The sequence below is a fragment of the Myotis nattereri genome, assembly GCF_964212035.1.
Source record: "Myotis nattereri genome assembly, chromosome: 21".
In the NCBI taxonomy this organism is placed as follows: Eukaryota; Metazoa; Chordata; class Mammalia; order Chiroptera; family Vespertilionidae; genus Myotis; species Myotis nattereri.
The window spans coordinates 15,315,609-15,335,812 of record NC_138097.1 but is presented as its reverse complement, the minus strand read 5'-3'; the positions used below and the strand labels follow the sequence as shown (position 1 = coordinate 15,335,812).

At 48.5% G+C, this 20,204-nt stretch overlaps 1 protein-coding gene across 1 annotated transcript in view; it reads right to left on the bottom strand.

The window, feature by feature from the left end:
* Positions 1-20,204, bottom strand: part of AGBL1 (AGBL carboxypeptidase 1) — a gene marked incomplete at both ends in the record, with an annotated part of 230,964 nt that overhangs the window by 176,834 nt on the left and 33,926 nt on the right. The window contains one exon of the mRNA XM_081114799.1: positions 7,150-7,187. Within this exon, the coding sequence (XP_080970925.1) occupies positions 7,150-7,187 (38 nt within the window). The remainder of the gene's footprint in view (positions 1-7,149; positions 7,188-20,204) is intronic.

Genomic DNA, 20,204 nt, shown 5'->3' with positions numbered 1-20,204 from the left:
AGAGAGATGAGCTTTATTCACTCCTGGTCTGTTGGGGGAAGGTTTTCATCGCCTTCATTCCTCCTTGAATGAATTATTCTGCTGCATCAGAAACCTCTCTCTCCTGGGCCAGTCCCGGCCACAACGCGCTCCGAGCTCTTTGCCGCCTACATGAGGTCCAGCCTGCCCGGTAGCTGATGTTTAAAAGAAAACGGAAGATTAAGTGGGAAGTATTAAAGCAGCGGTTCTCAACCTGTGGGTCGCGACCCCTTTGGCGGTCAAATGACCCTTTCACAGGGGTCGCCTAAGACCATCCTGCGTACCAGATATTTACATGACGATTCATCACAGTAGCAACATTACAGTTATGAAGTAGCAACGAAAATAATTTTATGGTTGGGTCACAACATGAGGAACTGTATTGAAAGGGCCAGAAGGTTGAGAACCACTGTATTAAAGGGAAGAATCGCCCGCTGAGAAGATGCCAGATTGGCTAAAACAGTGCCTGGAGGTGCCATGTGGGAGATGAAGGACTTTTGTTTTTATCTGTGTAAGGGTACGTTCTATCCTAATGACCTTCAGACTTTTTGGAAGGATGAGGGGGAGGATGGGGGGAAAAAATCTTTAAGTATCTGAGAGGAAAAAAACAAACAAAACCCTTATCAAATCCCCGTGACTTTATTCATGATTTCCTGTTAATCCTCAGTAAGCGGTCATGTTTACTAACATCGGAAATAGCCATCCCACCCCCCACCTCCCCATCACCTCACATCAGTCGATCTTTCTCTGAGAATAGCTTGGGGAGTTTTGCTAAGCCCATACTTATCTGAAACCTGACAAGAGGACCTGCATCGCATGGAGGGAGAGCGAATATAAATAGAGAAGAGGCAAAGGGTGGATGAAATGAGGGTCACTGGAGTCAGCAACGTGGAAGACTCTAGAAAATTAGGGAGGAACACACGGCTTCTCTGCGGGAGCCCAAAGAGCAAGGGAAAATGGGAGGTTACCGACACTGTTTGGGGTGAGCTGGAAGATTGGGGGTGGGCAAGGGTTCCAGGACCCCAACCCTCTTTAGAACAGATCAGTGGTACTTTGGTTTAGTAAGGTTTAGCTTCCTGCTAAAACTTTCTAGGGGGAAAAATCCTGTTTCTTCATATTTTTTAATATATTTTTTTTATTGATGACAGAGAGGAAGGCAGAGGGAGAGAGAGAGAAACATCAGTGATGAGAGAGAATCATGGATCGGCTGCCTCCTGCACGCCCCCTACTGGGGATCGAGCCTGGAACCCAGGCACGTGCCGTGGCCCGGAATGGAACTGTGACCTCCTGGTTCCTAGGTCGACGCTCAACCCCTGAGTCTCGCTGGCCTGGGCGCCTGTGTCAGTCTTGCTGGTTAACGCTGGAAGACATCGGTTTACTGCACAGTGTGAAGGACTGTGCCCGGTGTGGCCACAGTTGGGATCCTCGGTCTCTCGGGCGTCAGCATGGTGACTGCTGTGCAAACACGGGTCTCCACCGCGTCTTAGCCTTCCAGAGACTCTGCGAGAGGTCTGAGCTGTTAGCCAACACACGCCACCTCCATACGTGACCCCGGGCCTCCCCCAGCACAGTCACACTGTTGTCAAAGCAACACCGCAGCCCAGACTTGCAGATAGAGCTGGGCGAGCTGGTGCTGGTGACCATGACAGCACGCGGCTTCGGTGTAAGAACCAGGGTTGCTGCAATCTTGTAGCAATTTTTTAAAAAATATTTTTAAAAAATATATTTTATTGGTATATTACAGAGAGGAAGGGAGAAAGATAGAGAGTTAGAAACATCAATGAGAGGGAAACATCGATCAGCTGCCTCCTGCACACCCCCTACTGGGGATGTGCCCGCAACCAAGGTACATGCCCTTGACCGGAATCGAACCTGGGACCTTTCAGTCCGCAGGCCGACGCTCTATCCACTGAGCCAAACCAGTTCCGGCTAAAAGAATTTTTAAATGGATGGTTAGCGAGAGAGGAAGAGAGAGGGAGAGAAAGAAAGAAACCACGTGAAAGTGAAATGCGGATCGGCTGCCTCCTGCAGGCCTCCCACTAGGGATGGAGCCTGCAACCCGGGCACGGGCCCTGACTGGGAATCGAACCGGCAAGCCTTCGGCACACGAGACAATGGGCAAACGAACTGAGTAACACCGGCAGGGCTTCTGGCAATGTTTTACGTGGCCAAGTTCTGTGTCCACGGCTCTGCCTGGGGGTCTCTGAATGCCCTGGCCACCCTGCCAACCCCTCTAACCCCCACTGGAAGCTGACCGTCCTCGTCTAATCAGGTCCTGTTTCATGAGGCATCTGAGTCCCAAGGGACTGCAGAGTTATTGGAGTGCGGCTCCAGGATGAATACACGTTGCATCCTTTTTTCTGAGTCACATTTCACAAACTCCTCATCAGGGCCACATAGAGAAAGACAAACACATCTTCCAAACCGCCTAGAAGATGCGTCTGCCCGTCTTTTTCTTTTTTTTTCAGAGAGGAAGAGAGAGAATCATCAGTGATGAGAGAGAATCATGGATCGGCTGCCTCCTGCATACCCCCTACTGGGGATCGAGCCTGCAAACTGGGCATGTGCCCTGACCAGGGATCGAGCCATGACCTTCTGGTTCATAGGTAGACGCTCAACCACTGAGCCCCGCCCGCTGGGCCATGGTCTATAATTAAACATCACGCTCCCTGGTCACCGAAGGTGCCCTAACACACAGACATTTTCTCTCCCACTCCCACCCTCCTGCCCGCTTCCTCCAGGAAACAGTTCACGAGGCATATTATGGAAGGGGAGGAGGATGCGTGTGGACGGTGGGAAGGCAGACGGGCTGCCTTTGACCTTGGCCGTGAAGGTCAGGAAGATGCAGGTTATCCGAAAGGTGCGAGGGAGCTGGGGAAAGGTAACTGCAAGACTTGGGGCCGTTTATCTGAGGCAGCCCCCCCCCCCCCCAAAAGCTGCTGCTGGAAGCTTCCCAAGTCCTTCCTAATCCTGCTAACCTCCCCGGGAGCACAACCAATTCCAGAGGCTCCTCCAGCCCCGGGCTCCAGGCACCCGCCTCCTCCCCACTCCCTTAAATAATGGCTGAACCAATGCCTCTGAGACCGTCATCTGCTAATTTCCTTCAAGACAGGCTAGCTGCTCACGCTGGGAAGCGCAGATAGTGTGGAATGGCAAATGCGGGCAAAATTAGATTAAAATAACCTCCTGATAAACAAATGACTCGCCTCCAATAAATATTGGACTCGCGTGGCCCAGATAACTAAAAGAACAGCGCCACCACCTGGCAGTGAGAGGAACTGCAAGGCCTGTACCAGTCAGCCCACCCAACCACAGGGTCCGACAGAGGGGAAGCATGGGGGATGGTGGTATTCTTTTAGCTTACACTTTTAAAAATATTTTATGGCCCAGCCGGCGTGGCTCAGTGGTTGAGCGTCCACCTATGAACCAGGAGGTCACGGTTTCATTCCCGGTCAGGGCACTTGCCCGGGTTGCAGGCTCGATCCCCAGTAGGGGGCGTGCAGGAGGCAGCCAATCCATGATTCTCTCTCATCACTGATGTTTCTTTCTCTCTCTCTCCCTTTCCCTTCCTCTCTGACATCCATAAAAACATATTTTAAAAAATACTTGATGTACTTACGCAAAAGACAAAAGAAAAATATTTGGTGGGGAAGTCAGAACTTTAACGCCAAGGGGAAAAAAGTCATGTTCCAAGTTGAGCGGGGCTGGTAATATAGGATCTATGATTCTTCCCGCCCCCGTTCCCTTTCTCTCCATCCATTCCATCATCGCCAACCTCATCTGATGCTGCTAAGCCTCATGGCAGAGACTGGGCCCTGGCACAGCCACCTGGCGATGGGGCGCCTCCTCCTGGTCCCATTCAGATGTTTACATGGGGTGGACACTCTTTTCTAAAGAACTAAATGACAGCCCGGCCGGTGTAGCTCAGTGGTTGAGCATCGAACTATGAACCAGGAGGTCACAGTTTGATTCCTGGTCAGGGCACATGCCCGGGTTGTAGGCTCCATCCCCAGTAGGGGGCGTGCAGGAGGCAGCGGATCCATGATTCTCTCCCATCACTGATGTTTCCATCTCTCTCTCCCTTCCTCTTTGAAATCAATACAAATATATTTTAAATAGAGAGAACGAGCCCTAACCGGTTTGGCTCAGTGGATAGAGCGTCGGCCTGAGGACTGAAGGGTCCCCGGTTCGATTCCAGTCAAGGGCATGTACCCTGGTTGCGGGCACATCCCTAGTAGGGGGTGTGCAGGAGGCAGCTGATCGATGCTTCTCTCTCATTGATGTTTCTAACTCTCTATCCCTTTCCCTTCCTCTCTGTAAAAAAGAAAAAAAGAGAACGAAAAAACTAAATGACAGATGCTCCGGCCCCCCCAAATCCTTCTAATACTTAGAAAGTATTTATTTAGCTTCCTCTCAGCTTTGGGTCTTATCGTCTTTAAGCTAAAAAGCAAACAAACAAAACAAAACCCTAACCCTTATTCATCTCTTCTTGGCACACACAGGGCTCAGACCCCAGAGCCTCGCGGGTAAACTCTGAGGCCCACACGCTGGGTGCACGGCCTCGGCCACCCAAACCTCAGTCCCCTCACCTGTAAAATGGGGTGGTCACCAAGCCTCCGTCACAGACCGGATGCCGGTGCCGTGGCTGACATCCGAGGAGCCCAATAAACAGCAGACACTGCGCTGTCACGCCCACCCCACCCCGTGATGGATGGAGCCTGCGATTCCACATTTGCACAAAGTCGACCGCGTCTCGTCTGCCTGCCAAGCTTCCCATTAGCTCTCTTGCATCGCTGTCTCCCTCCGCTCTCCTGTCTCCCTTCCTTGCCTAACCTACTTTCCTATTCCCAGCACACCCCCCTCCCCACCCACACACACACACCCCAACTTCTGCAAACTTCCAGGCGCCTCTAAAACTGCCGTGGACGGAAAGACCCACGCGCCAACCTGACGAGCTCGGGGGAGGCCTGGGCGGCGGCCTTTGCAAACTCACAGACCTAAAGTCACCACGGAGGACGGTCTGAAATTAAAACTGTAACTGAGAGCAGTGTATGGTGGGTAGCCATGTCCCAGGCCGGTATCTTTCCTGGCAAAGGTCCATCTTTACCTTAACCTTACCTCTTTGCCTCTAAAATCCCTTGGAATGTCAAAGGGATTTTCCCTTTTTTTCCAGACCCCTCAAAGCACAGGCCCTTTGAAGACCCCCAGCCTCTGCACACCCATAGGCCTTTGCAAACCCCCAGCCTTTGCACACCCACAGGCCTTTGCAAACCCCCAGCCTTTGCACACCCACAGGCCTTTGCAGACCCCCAGCCTTTGCACACCCACAGGCCTTTGCAAACCCCCAGCCTTTGCACACCCATAGGCCTTTGCAGACCCCCAGCCTTTGCACACCCACAGGCCTTTGCAAACCCCCAGCCCGCTCACCCGTAAGCTGCCCATTTGGCATCACCCTTTGCCTGACTTCCCATGTAACCTTTGTCCTTCCACCCACCATCAGCAGCTGGCTTATGGTGGGGGCAGAGCAGATGTTTGTGGGTGCCCTGCTGCTCCCCCACGCTACCGGCAGGATTGAAACCAACGCTCATGTAGGATTCCACCCTGTCTCTGCTGAATGGGCTCAATGGGTGACCGGCAGCCGGAACCCACGGACTGTCCGGTTACAGAAGCGCTGTGTGTTGCGTGGCTTTCTCTGGGCTCAGAGCTGACAGAGATGTATGTTTTGGGGGAGGGGGGAGGTGCTTGTATTTTTATTTATTTATAAGTTTTATTAAAGTTCACTTCTTACCCACAGGCCCTGAGCTCCCTACAGAGAAACAAATATTACAATCGCAGCAGCTGGTTTCCAAGCTGCCAAATTAAAATAGATGAAGAGGTGAGGAGGGGGAGATAAAACCGCTCCGCGAGGCGGCTTCGGTCCCAAGTGCACGGTGCCGTCTATCACACCGCGCACGTGGAGCCGGCTCCCAGCACAATTAGACGCGGGCCCCCCGGCGAGAAAAATGATCCTCAAATTATTCAGACGCCACCACGACCCCGAGCTACTCTTTGAGGTGACTCGAGTAATTGAGAACAGACCCAAGCTCTTCCTATCGATTTGTTTTCAGCATCTACACTGTCCGAGCAATTTCTGACCCCCCGCCCCACCTGCCCAAGAATACACACCCGGGTTGGGAACCAAACACAAGAATCCTGCTTATGCCTGGCCACTGGCATGGCTCCCTGGTTGAGTGTCAACCTATGAACCAGGAGGTCTCGGTTCGATTCCCCATCAGGGCACATGTCCCTGTTGCGGGCTCCATCCCCAGTAGCAGACCTGCGGGAGGCAGCCGATCACGTGTTCTCTCTCATCACTGATGTTTCTCTCTCTCTCTCTCTCTCTCTCTCTCTCTTCCTCTCGGAAACCAATCCTATATAATAAAAGGCTAATATGCAAATCGACCAAACGGCAGAACAACCAGTCGCTATGACACTCACTGACCACCAGGGGGCAGACACTCAATGCAGGAGCTGGCCCCTGGTGGTCAGTGTGCTCCCACAGGGGGGAGCGCCGCTCAGCCAGAAGCGGGGATCATGGCTGGCGAGCACAGTGGGGGTGGTGGGAGCCTCTCCCGCCTCCACAGCAGCGCTAAGGATGTCCTAGTGACGGCTTAGGCCTATGGAGAATGGGCGCAGGCTGGGCTGAGGGAACCTCCCCTCCCTGAGTGCACAAATTTTGTGCACTGGGCCTCTAGTAAAAATATTATAATAATAATGATAAAAGAATCCTGCTTCTCCCCCACTGTCAGAACCTTTTCTTCTCCAGGACAATCCCCCTGGGACTGGAGTTTGTTCCAACAGTCCTCACGGGCAGCTAAGAAATCTGCAGGTCCCCACAGACAATGCTCTCCCTTTAGAACCAACCGCCTTACTGGCATTACATACAGGCACGCCCCGGGGGAGGGAGGTCAGCTCTCTCTCCGCAGCCGTGAGCTTGGAAGGGCCCTAATATTCTCCATTGCACCCCGAAGACCCCCAGGAATGGCCCTGTTGCCCTCTAGGGGGGAAACGAGCCACCACGCAGACAGAAGGGCACCTTGCTCTGAACTCAGGGGGGGAAAGGGAGAGCCCCCTTTCAGGGGAGGTGCTTACTGGATTTCAGCAAGGCCGCCAGAACCTCCGTGGCTGCCCTGGGGAGAGAGAGAGAAAGGGGGAGACGTCAGTGCCCAGACCACGGAATCCCACAGCCCACACGCGTGGCTGCCTCCTACCGGCCTCGCGATGAACCAGGGGACGGGCATCCTGCCGTGCTACCACCAGCCACCGCAGAGGCGAAAACGCAGAGATGGCACGGAGTGGCCCGTCCATCTCGCCGACGGGTTGCAGGAGTCCCCTCCCCCTCTTGCCTCCCCCCTTCCACGGAGGCCCCCACATGGAGCGCCTCCTTTTCCTGCGGCTCCTTCCCCACCAGGACTCTCCATTTATCCTGGAGTCCAGGGGACTCTGAAGGATGAGGGCGGGAGGGGGCCCCTGAGGCAGATGGAGTGCCATGAGCACTTTTTTCTTCTAAGTGAATTTTTGTTATTGGTTTCAGAGAGGAAGAGAGAGAGAGAGAGAGAGAGAGAGAGAGAGAGAGAGAGATCAATGATGAGAGAAAATCACTGATCAGCAGCCTCCTGCACGCCCCCTACTAGGGATCGAGCCCAAAACCCAGGCATGTGCCCTGACTGGGAATCGAACCCTGACCTGCTGGTTCATAGGTCGATGCTCAACCACTGAGCCATGCCGGCTGGGCAACTTTTGGAAACACGGCTGGCCCCAGGACACACTCCACTGTTTCCGAAACACCCACAGGTTGGGAAGTGAGGCTGGTTCCTTAGGGTGGAAGATGGTTATGGGGTGGTTTTCCTTCCAAACTGTTTTCGCAGTCTCTGCAGCAACGACAGGTGTGTAAACTACAAATGCTTCTGGTCTGTGTTTCAGCGACCTTTCTGTCTGTTCCACCCCCCAACCCTCACCCCAGATTCTGATGACTGCAGAGCAGGTCAGAGGCTGGATGAGCCCAGCCGGTGTGGCTCAGTGGTTGAGCATCGACCTAAGAACCAGGAGGCCATGGTTCCATTCCCAGTCAGGGCACATGCCCGGTTGTGGCTCCATCACCAGTGTGGGGCGTGCAGGAGGCAGCCAATCCATGATTCTCTCTCATCATGGATGTTTCTAATTCTCTCTCCCTCTCCCTTCTTCTCTCTAAAATTAATAAAAATATTTTTTAAAAAATAAAACTTTCCTCTAGCTAGAGATGCAAAGATGGAGAGACGATTTGAAAAATGTCATAGCCCCCCAATATCTCACAGGTGAGATATGTGTTGACCCATAGACAAGTCCACAGTAGTTCAAAGTCCTATTAAGACTTTGTCTTATTAATTGGCTACGCCAATGTCTTATTAAAATGATGCCAGCCAAGTAGATCGAGATGGTAATATTAGATATGCATGTTTTAATCATGTGTAAGTATTCATACGCGCTCTGCATAATTGAGAATATATTTTAATCTACTTTTCATTATTTATAGTAGTATCATTTTACATATTATACCATTATTATGTGCCATGCACTTTTAATATAAAAGTTTGATTAAGAAGACTATTTTTTTCCCCCCTAATTTAAAGAATCCATGATTCCGTGAGGCAACACCATATGGGAGTTAATGAGAAAATTGGTGGCTATTACTCTAGGAAAATAATATAATGGAGCTAAAATGTGCTATAAAAAAAAACACACCTTTAAACATCAAAGCAAGAAAATGATCTCAGCTTCCCGGGTCTGAAATATGGGTAATTTTTAAATCACTCTTGTCAAAAAAAAAAAAAATACACCATCGGTGACATAAATGAGGTGCTAAAGACCAAGTGGACCTGGGAAAGATAGTCTTTCTTATAATATTTTGAAATCGAGAGAGAGAGTTCATTAAAAAAAAAAGAAACTTAAGTCTCCGATCCATCCATGTAATGACACGGGCTCTCCTTTGCTTATGCATGCCGTCGCCTAAAGTAAATCCAAGCCCCGGGGAGGCTTTTAAAAATAAAGACGTGAAAAACAAAATGGTTTGACAAGCCTCCGGAAAACCTGCGTCCAGACCTTCCAGCCACCGAGTCCACAAAGGGAGACGCAAGGCATTTGCATGGGAAATGGGTTTTACAGAATAATCCCTCCTCGGGAAGCGAAGCCAGGCCCCCGGGGAGGTCATCTCTGCTCCGTGATAAACACAACCACGTCCTGGCTCTTGCCAAGAGAGCTGTTCTGCAAACTCCCAAGGATGCTGGAATCACCAGGTTTATTTTAACAGCCCCATTGATAGGATTAGATGGTTTAAAGGTCAGATGACTTTGCTAAGGTGGGCTTCCTACATTTAATAGAGTGTTGATAAACAAAATTAGAATCTTTTTGGGTTTTTTTAGTTATATTTTTATTGATTTCAGGGAGGAAGGGAGAGAGAGAAAAAAAAAAAAACATCAATGATGAGAGAGAATCATGGATCGGCTGCCTCCTGCAAGCCCCCTACTGGGGATGGAGCTTGCAACCCAGGCATGTGCCCTTGACGGGGAATCGAACCTATGACCTCCTGGTTCATAGATGGATGCTCACCCACTGAGCTATGCTGGCAGGGCTTAAAATTAGAATTAAATAACACAAATGATGAGAAATAATTTTCCTGGTCAACATTAGACAAATGTTTAAGACTTTCCTAGGGAGACGATAATCTTTTATGTGGCCAAACCTTCCGCCTCTGCATTCATTAGACAGGTGTGCTGAATTCATCAGTTGGAGGAGAAAACGAAATAAGTTAGCTGTTGAGTAACCTCACAATTTCCATAACTTGCATCATGCACGAAAGAACAATGAGCTTGGTCCCCTAAGCAGTGGTTGGCAAATTCATTAGTCAACAGAGCCAAATATCAACAGTACAACGACTGAAATTTCTTTGGAGAGCCAAATTTTTTAAACTTAAACTATATAGGTAGGTACATTGTTATTGACTTAATTAGGGTTCTCCTAAGGCTTAGGAAGAGCCACACTCAAGGGGCCAAAGAGCCGCATGTGGCTCGCGAGCTGCAGTTTGCCGACCACGGCCCTAAAGAATGGCAAGTTAGCCCGGCCAGCGTGGCTCAGTGGTTGAGCTTCGAGCTAGGAACCAGGGGGTCACGGGTTGGATTCCCAGTCAGGGCACATGCCAGGCCAGTGGGCTGGAATCCCAGTGTGGGGCGTGCAGGAGGCAGCCTGTCAATGATTCTCTCTCATCATTGATGTGTTTTTTTTCCTCATCCTTGATGTTTCTATCTCTCTCTCCCTTCCACCCTGAAATCAATAAAAAAATATATATATATATTTTTATAAAACCACCAGGACAGAAACCATATCTACTTCCAATCACCACCCAGCCCCAAAGCCGGCTCAGCACCCAGCCTCGGGTACGTGGGATGGAAGAATGAAGCCGTCAGTGAAAGCGACATTTAAAGACGCTCGTAGATCAAGCGGGGAAGTGAATCACTCATGCTTAGTGACTGTAATAAAGAATAAATTTATTCCCATCGTAAAATAACGTGTACACGTGGAAGGGAATATGTCAAAGGCAGTGTATTTGTATCAGGTTCGGCAGAAAGGCCTAAGTGACAAATTACAGAAACACAGACAGCGTTCTTTATATACGTCTATTGCCTGGGGCCCTGCGGGCTTTTTTCTTTCTCGCCTTATTTTGACGGAGCGGGGACCGTGATGAAAAACAAAATCTTATCCACCCAACAACTCACTATCCGATGAACTCATTCCAGCCTTTGCCAGCAACTCTCATCAGAATGAATATTCATTAAATACTACGTGGGCGAGCATGTAGCCCCATCAAACACAATTCAGGAAGGCAACATTTGGGTTCTCCAAACACCGGGGGGGGGGTGGCGGGGGGGGGAGATAATAAATTGAATTTCTTAAAAAGCTTATTTTCTTTGTGTTCCTCTATAACTATACAGACATCTCATGATAACACGATACCTTAAGACAGTGGTTCTCAACCTTCTGGCCCTTTAAATACAGTTCCTCATGTTGTGACCCAACCATACAATTATTTTTGTTGCTACTTCATAACTGTCATGTTGCCACTGTGATGAATCGTCATGTAAATATCTGATATGCAGGATGATCTTAGACGACCCCTGTGAAAGGGTCATTCGACCGCCAAAGGGGTCGCAACCCACAGGTTGAGGACCGCTGCCTTAAGAGCTATACCTTAATATCTTAAGAGATGGATGCCAGCCCGGCTGGTGTGGCTCAGTGGTTGAGCATCGACCTATCAACCAGGAGGTCACGGTTCGATTCCTGGTCAGGGCACATGCCCGGGTTGCGGGCTCCATCCCCAGTGTGGAGCGTGCAGGAGTCAGCCGATCCATGATTCTCTCTCATTAATGTTTCTCTCTTTCCATCTCCCTTCCTCTCTGAAATTAATACAAATATATATTTGTGTATATATATTTGTATATGAGAGAGAGAGAGAGAGAGAATAAAAAAAGAAATGGATGCCAGTGTGTGGGTGAGGCCATTGGAAGCTGTCATACCCGAGGCTACCAACAGAGGGCGGTGGGCTGCACCTGTGCTCAGGGTGAGTGGGCTGTGGCCATCTGGAACTGCCTTCTCCTTTCCCTGCCTTGCAGATTCTTCATCTTGTTTCCGAAACACTGCTCTCCCCCCTTGCTGTCGCCTGCCCGTTGCCCACGCTCCCTCCTAGCCTTTACGATTACAACTCTGCCGCTGCATTATTGCACTTCATAATGGCGCCCTGTAATTGGAGGGCCTATTGGTAACTCCGTAAGGCATCTGGGGAGGGAGTCGTCTGGCGGGAAGCTGCCCCCTGAAATGGGACTGTGTTAGGTGTGATGGTGATGACTGTGCTTAGGGTGGGCCATTTCCAGAGACAGATCACCCAGGCCTCGAGGAACACGGCAGCCGGGGGCTGCCTCTCTCCATTCCCGAGCCCTCCCTGGCTCGAGTAAAACCATCCACGGTACATGTTTTATTTATTTATTCGAGTCGTTGAATCGTTGCTGCTTTTAGCTATTGAGCGGAGAAAGGCCATCGTACGGCAGCGTGGTGTGGGGAAACGGACTTGGACAGTCTCACAGGAGAACGGAATCTCACTTCAGCTTCTACCTGCTGCTTGTGCACATTTCGGGAAATCCCCCCTTTTGGGCTCAAAGTCTCCATCTATCACGTCAACATATCGGAAGGGGTGCCTCCGATAAGGATTCTAGGGAAATTAAAAGGATTACTGCTGCCCTGGCGGGTGTGGTTCGGTGGATGAGAGCATCAGCCCTCGGACCGAAGGGTCCTGGGTTGGGTTCCGGTCAAGGGCACATACCTCGGCTGCAGGCTGGATCCCTGACTCTGGTTGGGGCACGTGCAGGAGGCAACCCATCAATGTGTCTCTCTCACATCGATGTTTCTCCCTCTCTCTCTGTCTCTTCCCCATCCTTCCCCTCTCTAAGAATCAATGGAGAAATATCCTCGGGTGAGGATTAACAACAACAAAAACTAACAAAGAAAAAGAAATCTACCGCCATTCACGGAGTGTAAAATTGTTTTACCCTTTCAAAAGTAGTGGAGGATTATTAAAATAGCCAAACTGGGAGCCAGGAATGAGAATATCCCATTACCACCCATCTCAAAATTTACCCATATTAATAGCCAACTGGGGATCAAGCCCACAACCAGGCAGTGTGCCCTGACCGGGAGCCAATCTGTGACCTCCTGGTTCATAGGTCAATGCTCAACTCACTGAGCCACGCTGTCCAGGCACCAGACTCCCTCTTCGCTGTAGATTGCATGTGTAAATCTATCGTCCATTTTATGGTCATCTTTGTTAATGGTGTGAAGTAGAAGCTGAAATTAATCTTGGGATATCCAGTTTTTCAGTGGCCATATCTTGAACAGACTATTTTTTTCTCCATGGAATTTGCCTGTGCCAATAATCCATTGTCCCTACATGGGTGAGTTTATTTCTCACCTGTCTCTTCTCTTTTATTAATCTATTTGTCAGTCTTGACATCAATATCACACTGTCTTGATTACTGTAGCTTTATCATAAATCTTGAAATATGGTATTGTTAGTCCTCCAATTTTTTTTCCCCCAAAAAAAACTGCATTTGCTAGTCTAGGTCTTTTGCATTTCCATATGAATTTTAGAATCAATCTGTCGATTTCTACCAAAAAAAAAAAAAAATCCACACAACTTTGACTGGAAAATGCATTCAATCGATAAATCAATTTAAGGAAAACTGAAATCTTAACAATATCACATCTTCTGAGCTATGAGCTCTCTCTCTCTACTTATTCAGGTCTTCATAAATACGTTTCAGCATTTGTAGTTTGAGGTATGTGCATATACAGATCTTTTGCATATTTTGTCAGATTTATCCCTATTTCAGAACTGTCAATGCCATTATAAATTGTATTTTGAAAAACGTATTTTTGGATGGTTTGTGGCCCGATGTAGAAATAAAGCTTATTTTTGTCTATCGATTTTGCATCCTGGGACTTTGGTAAATACAATGAATGCCTAGTTCTTGTAGCTCTTGTCTGTGTGTGGACTCCATCAGAACGTCTCCATAGACAATCATATCAGCTGCAAATAAAGTCTGGCTTTCTCCTGTCTTCTTGCCTGTTTGCCCTGACTGCCGTCTCCAAGACAAGCTTGAACAGAGGTAGCAGGAGCGGGCATTCTGCCTGTCAGCATGAAGTGTGACATCACCTGATGGTTTTCACGGGGATGATCTATGGAGGAGGTCTCTAGCCCTCATTTGTTGAATTTTATCAGGAAATGATGCTGAATTTTTGTCAAAGGCTTTTCCTGTGTCTACTGAGGTAATCCATATGCTGAGGTGTTTGTTTTTTGTTTTAGTTTTTTATATATATAATAAATTACATGCAATGATTTCTGCATGTTAATCTAATCTTGCGTTCCTGCGATAAGTCCCAATTGGTCTTTTTTTTTTCAAATATATTTTATTGTTTTTGTACAGAGAGGAAGGGAGAGGGATAGAGAGTTAGAAACATCGATGAGAGAGAAACATCGATCAGCTGCCTCCTGCACACCCCCCACTGGAGATGTGCCCACAACCAAGGTACATGCCCTTGACCGGAATCGAACCTGGGACCCTTGAGTCCGCAAGCTGACGTTCTATCCACTGAGCCAAACAAGTTAGGGCCCAATTGGTCTTGATATGAATTTTCTAAAATTGGGTTGAAGATATTCGCATCTCCGTAAGAGATGTTAGCTGGAAGTTTTCACTTTTTTGTCAAGTCTGTTATCAGGGTAAGAAGTTAGTAATTCCTCTTCTTTCATTTTCTGAAACACTTCGTATGGGCTTGTTAATATTTATTCTTTTTTAAAAAATATATTTTTATTGAGTTCAGAGAGGAAGGGAGAGGGAGAGAGAAATATCAATGATGAGAGAGAATCATGGATCGGCTGCCTCCTGCACACCCCCTACCGGGAATCAGACCGTGACCTTCTGGTTCATAGGTTGACGCTCAACCATTGAGCCATGCCGGCCGGGCAACTAATATTTATTCTTTAAATGTTTGGTCCAAATCACCACGGAAGCCATCTGAACTTGGACTTTTCTTTGTGGGGACGATTTCCACTATGCATTCAATTAATACATGTAGGGCCATTCTGATTATCAATTTATTCTTTTTCTTTAATATATTTTATTGAGTTTTTACAGAGAGGAAAGGAGAGAGATAGTTAGAAACATCGATGAGAGAGAAACATCGATCAGCTGCCTCCTGCACATCTCCCACTGGGGATGTGCCCGCAACCCAGGTACATGCCCTTGACCGGAATCGAACCTGGGACCTTTCAGTCCGCAGGCCAACGCTCTATCCACTGAGCCAAACTGGTTTCGGCATCAACTTATTCTTGAATGAGCTTTGGTCGTTTATGTCTGTCAAGGAATTTTTTCCCACTTCATCTAAGTTGTCAAACTTATTGGCATGAAGTTGTTTGTAATATTCTCTTATTATCCTTTTCATATCTATGGCGCTTGTAGCAATTCTCTCTCTCTCATTTCTCATCCTGATAATTTGTGTCATTTTTCCTAATCAGCCTGGATAGGGATTTTATCAATTGTATTGATCTCAAAGATTCAGCTTTTGATTAAACTAATTTTTCTCCATTGTTTTTCTTTCAGTGTTTCACTGATTACTATTCTAATTTTTCTTCCTTCCTTCCTTTCACTTATTTTGGTGAGTTTTTTAAAATATATATATATTTTTACTGATTTCAGAGAGGAAGGGAAAGGGAGAGAGAGCTAGAAGCATTAATAATGAGAGAGAACTATTGATTGACTGCCTCCTGCACGCCCCCCGACTGGGGATAGAGCCCGCAATCTGGTCATGTGCCCTTGACCGGAATCGAACCTGGGACCCTTCAGTTCCCAAGCCAACGTTCTACTCGCTGAGCCAAACTGGCTAGGGCTACTTTGGTTTTTGATTTTCTTTTTTCAAAGATGAAATTTGAGATCATTCATTAGCTATCTTCCTACCTTCCTTCTAACATCTAGTTTACAACTATAGGTTATAAACTTCCCCCCAAGTCTATGGCACCCCAGAGGTTTTAATACGTTGTGTTTCATTTTCATTCGTCCCAAACTGTCTTCTATTTTCTCTTTTGATTTCGTCCTCAACGCATGACTTCTCTGGAAGTGCGTTCCTTCATTTCCAAAATGTGGGGGATCTCCGCGAGATCCGTCTCTTATCAACCTCTAATTTAATTTCGTTGTAGTCAGAGAACATACTTTACGTCACCTTAATGCTTATAAATTTACTTTAACTGGATTCATGGCCTATGATATTGTCTGCCTCTCTGACTATTTCATGCGCACTTGAAGAGAATGTAGATTCTGCGGCTTCTCTCTACTTATTCTATCAATTATTGAGAGGGGATTATTAAAATCTTCAGCCACAATCTGGGGATATCTCCCACGCCCCTCGGTTATATCAGCCTTACTTTATTTTGCAGCTCTGTTATCAGTTACCTAACCTGGAATCCCATACTTTTTAAAAAATATGTTTTTATAGATTTCAGAGAGAGGAAGGGTGAGGGAGAGAGAGAGAAAAAAAACATCAATGATGAGAAAGAATCAAGGATCGGCTGCCTCCTGCACGCCCCCTACTGGGGATTGAGTCCAAAACCAGGGCATGTGTCCCACCAGGTATCGAACCTGCAACCCAAGTATGTGCCCCGACTGGGAATCGAACCCACAGCCTTTGGGCGTAAGGGATGATGCTCCAACCAACTGAGCCACTGGGCCAGGGCGCCTGGCTGCTGTTAAGATGTGGTTCTTTACCCCTGGTTTTGAGCAATAGGATGATGATTTGTCTTAGAGTCACAGTCTTCATGATTCTTGTGGTTTATTGGGCTCCTTGGATCACTGCCTTTACAATTTGCATCATATTTAGGATATTGAAGCCAGTATTGCTTCATCTCTGTTTTCTGTCCCCACCTCTCTCTTCTCACCAGGAACCCCGATTACTTAAATATCATCAGGCGGCTTGAATTTGTCCCATGATTCACTGCTGCTCTTCTTCTGCCTTTTTTTTCCCCCCCCTCTTTCTCTCTCTTTTTCCTTAATTTCCTTTTTTCTCTGTGCTTCATTTTGGAAACTTTCCATTGCTGTGTCTTTGAGCTGACCTATCTTTTCTTCTGCCACAGCTAATTTGCCTTCATCCAATCCATTGCCTTTACACTGCCGACGTCCAATTTGGGTCCTTTTTAATACCTTCCATTTCTTAAGCGTTGACCATACGGAATATAGTTAGGATAACTTTTTTCATATTCTTGCCTGATCACTGTAACATCTGCTCCAGTTCTGCGTTGTTTCCGATTCAGTGATTTATCTCCTCGCGATGGGCAGCATTTCCTGTTCCTCTGCCTGCCTGACCATTTTGTACTGGGTTCTTAGATAGCGTGACTTTCGACCTTGTTGAGTGCTCAGTAGTTTTGTCTTCCTATAAATATTCTGAAGCTCAATTCTGGGAGGCAGTTACATTTCTTGGAAACAGATTCATCCTTCCAGGTCTTGCTTTTTTTTTTTTTAATGTTTTTATTGATTTCAGAGAGGGAGGGACAGGGAGAGGGAGAGAGAGAGAAACATCAAGGATGAGAGAGAATCATTTATCGGCTGCCTCCTGCACACCCTCTAGTGGGGATCAAGCCTGCAACCCAGGCCTGTGCCCTGACCGGGCATCAATCCGTGACCTCCTGGTTCGTAGGTCGATGCTCAACCACTGAGCCGCCCCAGCTGAATGCTTTGTTATTTTTACCTATAGCTCAAAAAATTTTTTTCAGGTGGGAAGATAAATCTGACCTCCGTTCTAAGCAGAAGTTGCGTGTATATTTTTATATAGTTGAGATCACACTGAATTTTGAACCTTACTTTTTTCTATTCACTATTTTATCGTAAGCTATTACCCCTGGCAAGCATCATCCCTAATCTATTTTTGTGTGTTGCGACATAATATTACTAGTATAATGTATAGATATATCACTTCTGCTCTACACTCCCTGTTATCGAATTTTCCCCCCGGTTATAACATTTCCAATTATAAATAAAACTACGATTGGAATATTTTTGTGCATAAATCTTCATCCACCTTTTCTCAACGATTCTTTTAGACAGATTCCAAGAAGTGGCAAAATTGGGTTAAGCAACGAGAAGTTTTAAAAAAAAAAAAAATCTTGATGTACATCATCTCATTGTTTTCATGAAGGATTTATCCATCTACAATCTCAGCAGCGTATGTGAGTGCACATTTTATTGAATCCTCACCAACAATAAATATCTCCATTTTTCAAAATCTTTGCAAGTCTGATTTGCGAAACTGGCGTCTTGATCTAAATTGTGTTCCTCTGACTGTGGGCAAATTGAATATTTTTATGAGTGTATCATTTTCCCTGTGTCCTATTCGGGAATCATACCTTCCTGTTCCTTTGTTGTCTGTGAAGGTAGAATGTTCCAGACCAGCCTGTGGGACCTCCTGCCCTTGCTCCTCTGCCATGCACACCAGCCATGGAATCGCCGCCATGTTTCATGCCCTCTTTGCTTTGTATTTGCTTCTGCCTCTGCCTGGAAGGTCTCCCTTTATTTAGTGTGTGTGTGTGTGTGTGTGTGTGTGTGTTGTTTTTATGATTTTAGCGAGAGAAGAAGGAAGAAGGAAGGGGAGAGGTGGAGATAGAAACATCCATGATGAGAGAGAATCATGGATCGGCTGCCTCCTGCGCGCCCCCTACTGGGGATCAAGCGCATAACCCGGGCATGTGCCCTGAGCAGGAATCGAACCGTGACCTCCTGGTTTGTGGGTCGATGCTCAATCACTGAGCCACGCCGGCTGGACACAAACAGCGTGTTGAAATGAGGACAGGCTCTGGCTTGGTTTGACCTCTCTGGGCCTCGGTGACCTCCTCTTCGGATGAAGAATCTGGACCACCCGATCCCCGCGTGAACTGCCAACTTCAGACCCTATGACTCAAGTTATCTCGGCCTGGCTCTCATCCGGGAGAGATCGCTGGCTTCCCAGGCAGATGAATGGGACTGAAGCCAGCCAGGCCTCCTGGCCAAGGTTTAATACATGTAGGAAACTATTCATTCCACCGCTGGCCGCAAGCGTGGAGTCAGGTGGCGAACGCACTCATCACTGTCAGTAAGCTGAGCCCGTGCGCTGCACTCTCCCGACATCAGCACTTGGGAGGCTGGGCCGGAATGTTTTTGTTCCTGCTCCAAGGCGTTTGCATCCAAGGGATCCGGGGCGCGTGGAATCTGAACCCCCCGGCGTGAGCCCGGGCCCCGGAGCCCATGGAGTCCCATTACACTGAACAGAGAGGAGTGGAGTCACAGCGCCGAGCACGGGGGTGAGCCGGGAACATGAACGCCCAGGGAGACATTCGGTTGCTGCTTTGAGAAAACATGGGCGTCTTTGTCTCCGTGGCAACGCAGCTGAGTCCTCCCATCGCCCGCCTGTGATGGCAGGGAACGCGTTCGCTTTGGTTGAGGGTCTCTGCTCATCTCTCAGCGACTAGGAGCAGAGCAGGGAGCAGGGAGGGTGGGATGGTCGGAGCAAGCCCCGAAGGCCTGGCCTGGGGAGAGCGTCAGGATTTAGAGGGGAGGGAGAGCGGGCGCGGGACATTGCTTGTCGCTCATGAACAGCTGCACGTGGGCAAAGCTCAGGAGCCAGCGCTGCCTGGCACCCGACTGTGCAAGGAGGAGGTCACCTAACACTGTTCTGAGCTGTTGGGACAGACAACAAGAGACTAAGCTGAAGAACTTGCTGATACCTGAGACCCAACCCGTCCACCTCCTCCTGCTGCCAAGGTGGTTCGACCCCGTGGGTGGAGCTCACAGACTCCAACTTCATGGCCCCGTAGCAACCCAGGCCCCTGGAACCCCTGAGTCGCAACAGCATAAATCCCGGCCTGAGTGCCCGGCTGGCGTGGCTCCGTGGTTGAGCGTCGACCTATGAACCGGGAGGTTCAATTCCCAATCAGGGCACATGCCCAGGTTGTGGGCTCGATCCCCAAAGGGGGGCGTGCAGGAGGCAGCCAATCCATGCTTCTTTCTCATTGATGTTTCTCTCTCTCTCCCCCTCCCTTCCTCTCTGAAATCAATAAAAGTATATTTAAAAAGAAGAAGGAGGAGGAGGAGGAAGAGGAGGAGGAGGAGGAAAGGAGGAAGTCAATAAGGATGGAAATGAAGACAGGGACCCATTCTTGATTGCCTTGAAGTCAAGGAAGGGCAGTAGTCAAAGGGGATGATCATGCGGAAGCCGGTGCAAGCCAACACGAATATCTGAGAGTAACGCCACCGTGCCAGCTCGGTGGGTGTCTGGGGTGTGAGGGAGGCCTGGGCCAGCTGCCTCCCCTGGGAGCGAGGGCTGGCTCACGGCCACCCGGGGTTCACCCAGTGACATTGCTCCGCGTGCCCCCTCTCCCTGGAAGGTGCATGTGCGTGGTGTGGGCCTCTGTCATAAATCTCGCCCTGAGTAGCATGTGGACACAGGGCTTCGGCGGGGGACAGCTGCGCGGCTAATTTTAGGTCTGATTAGGGAAGTAGGGCAGGCTTAATCTCCAGGGCAGGGAGGAAACAGTGACACACCACTGGGCA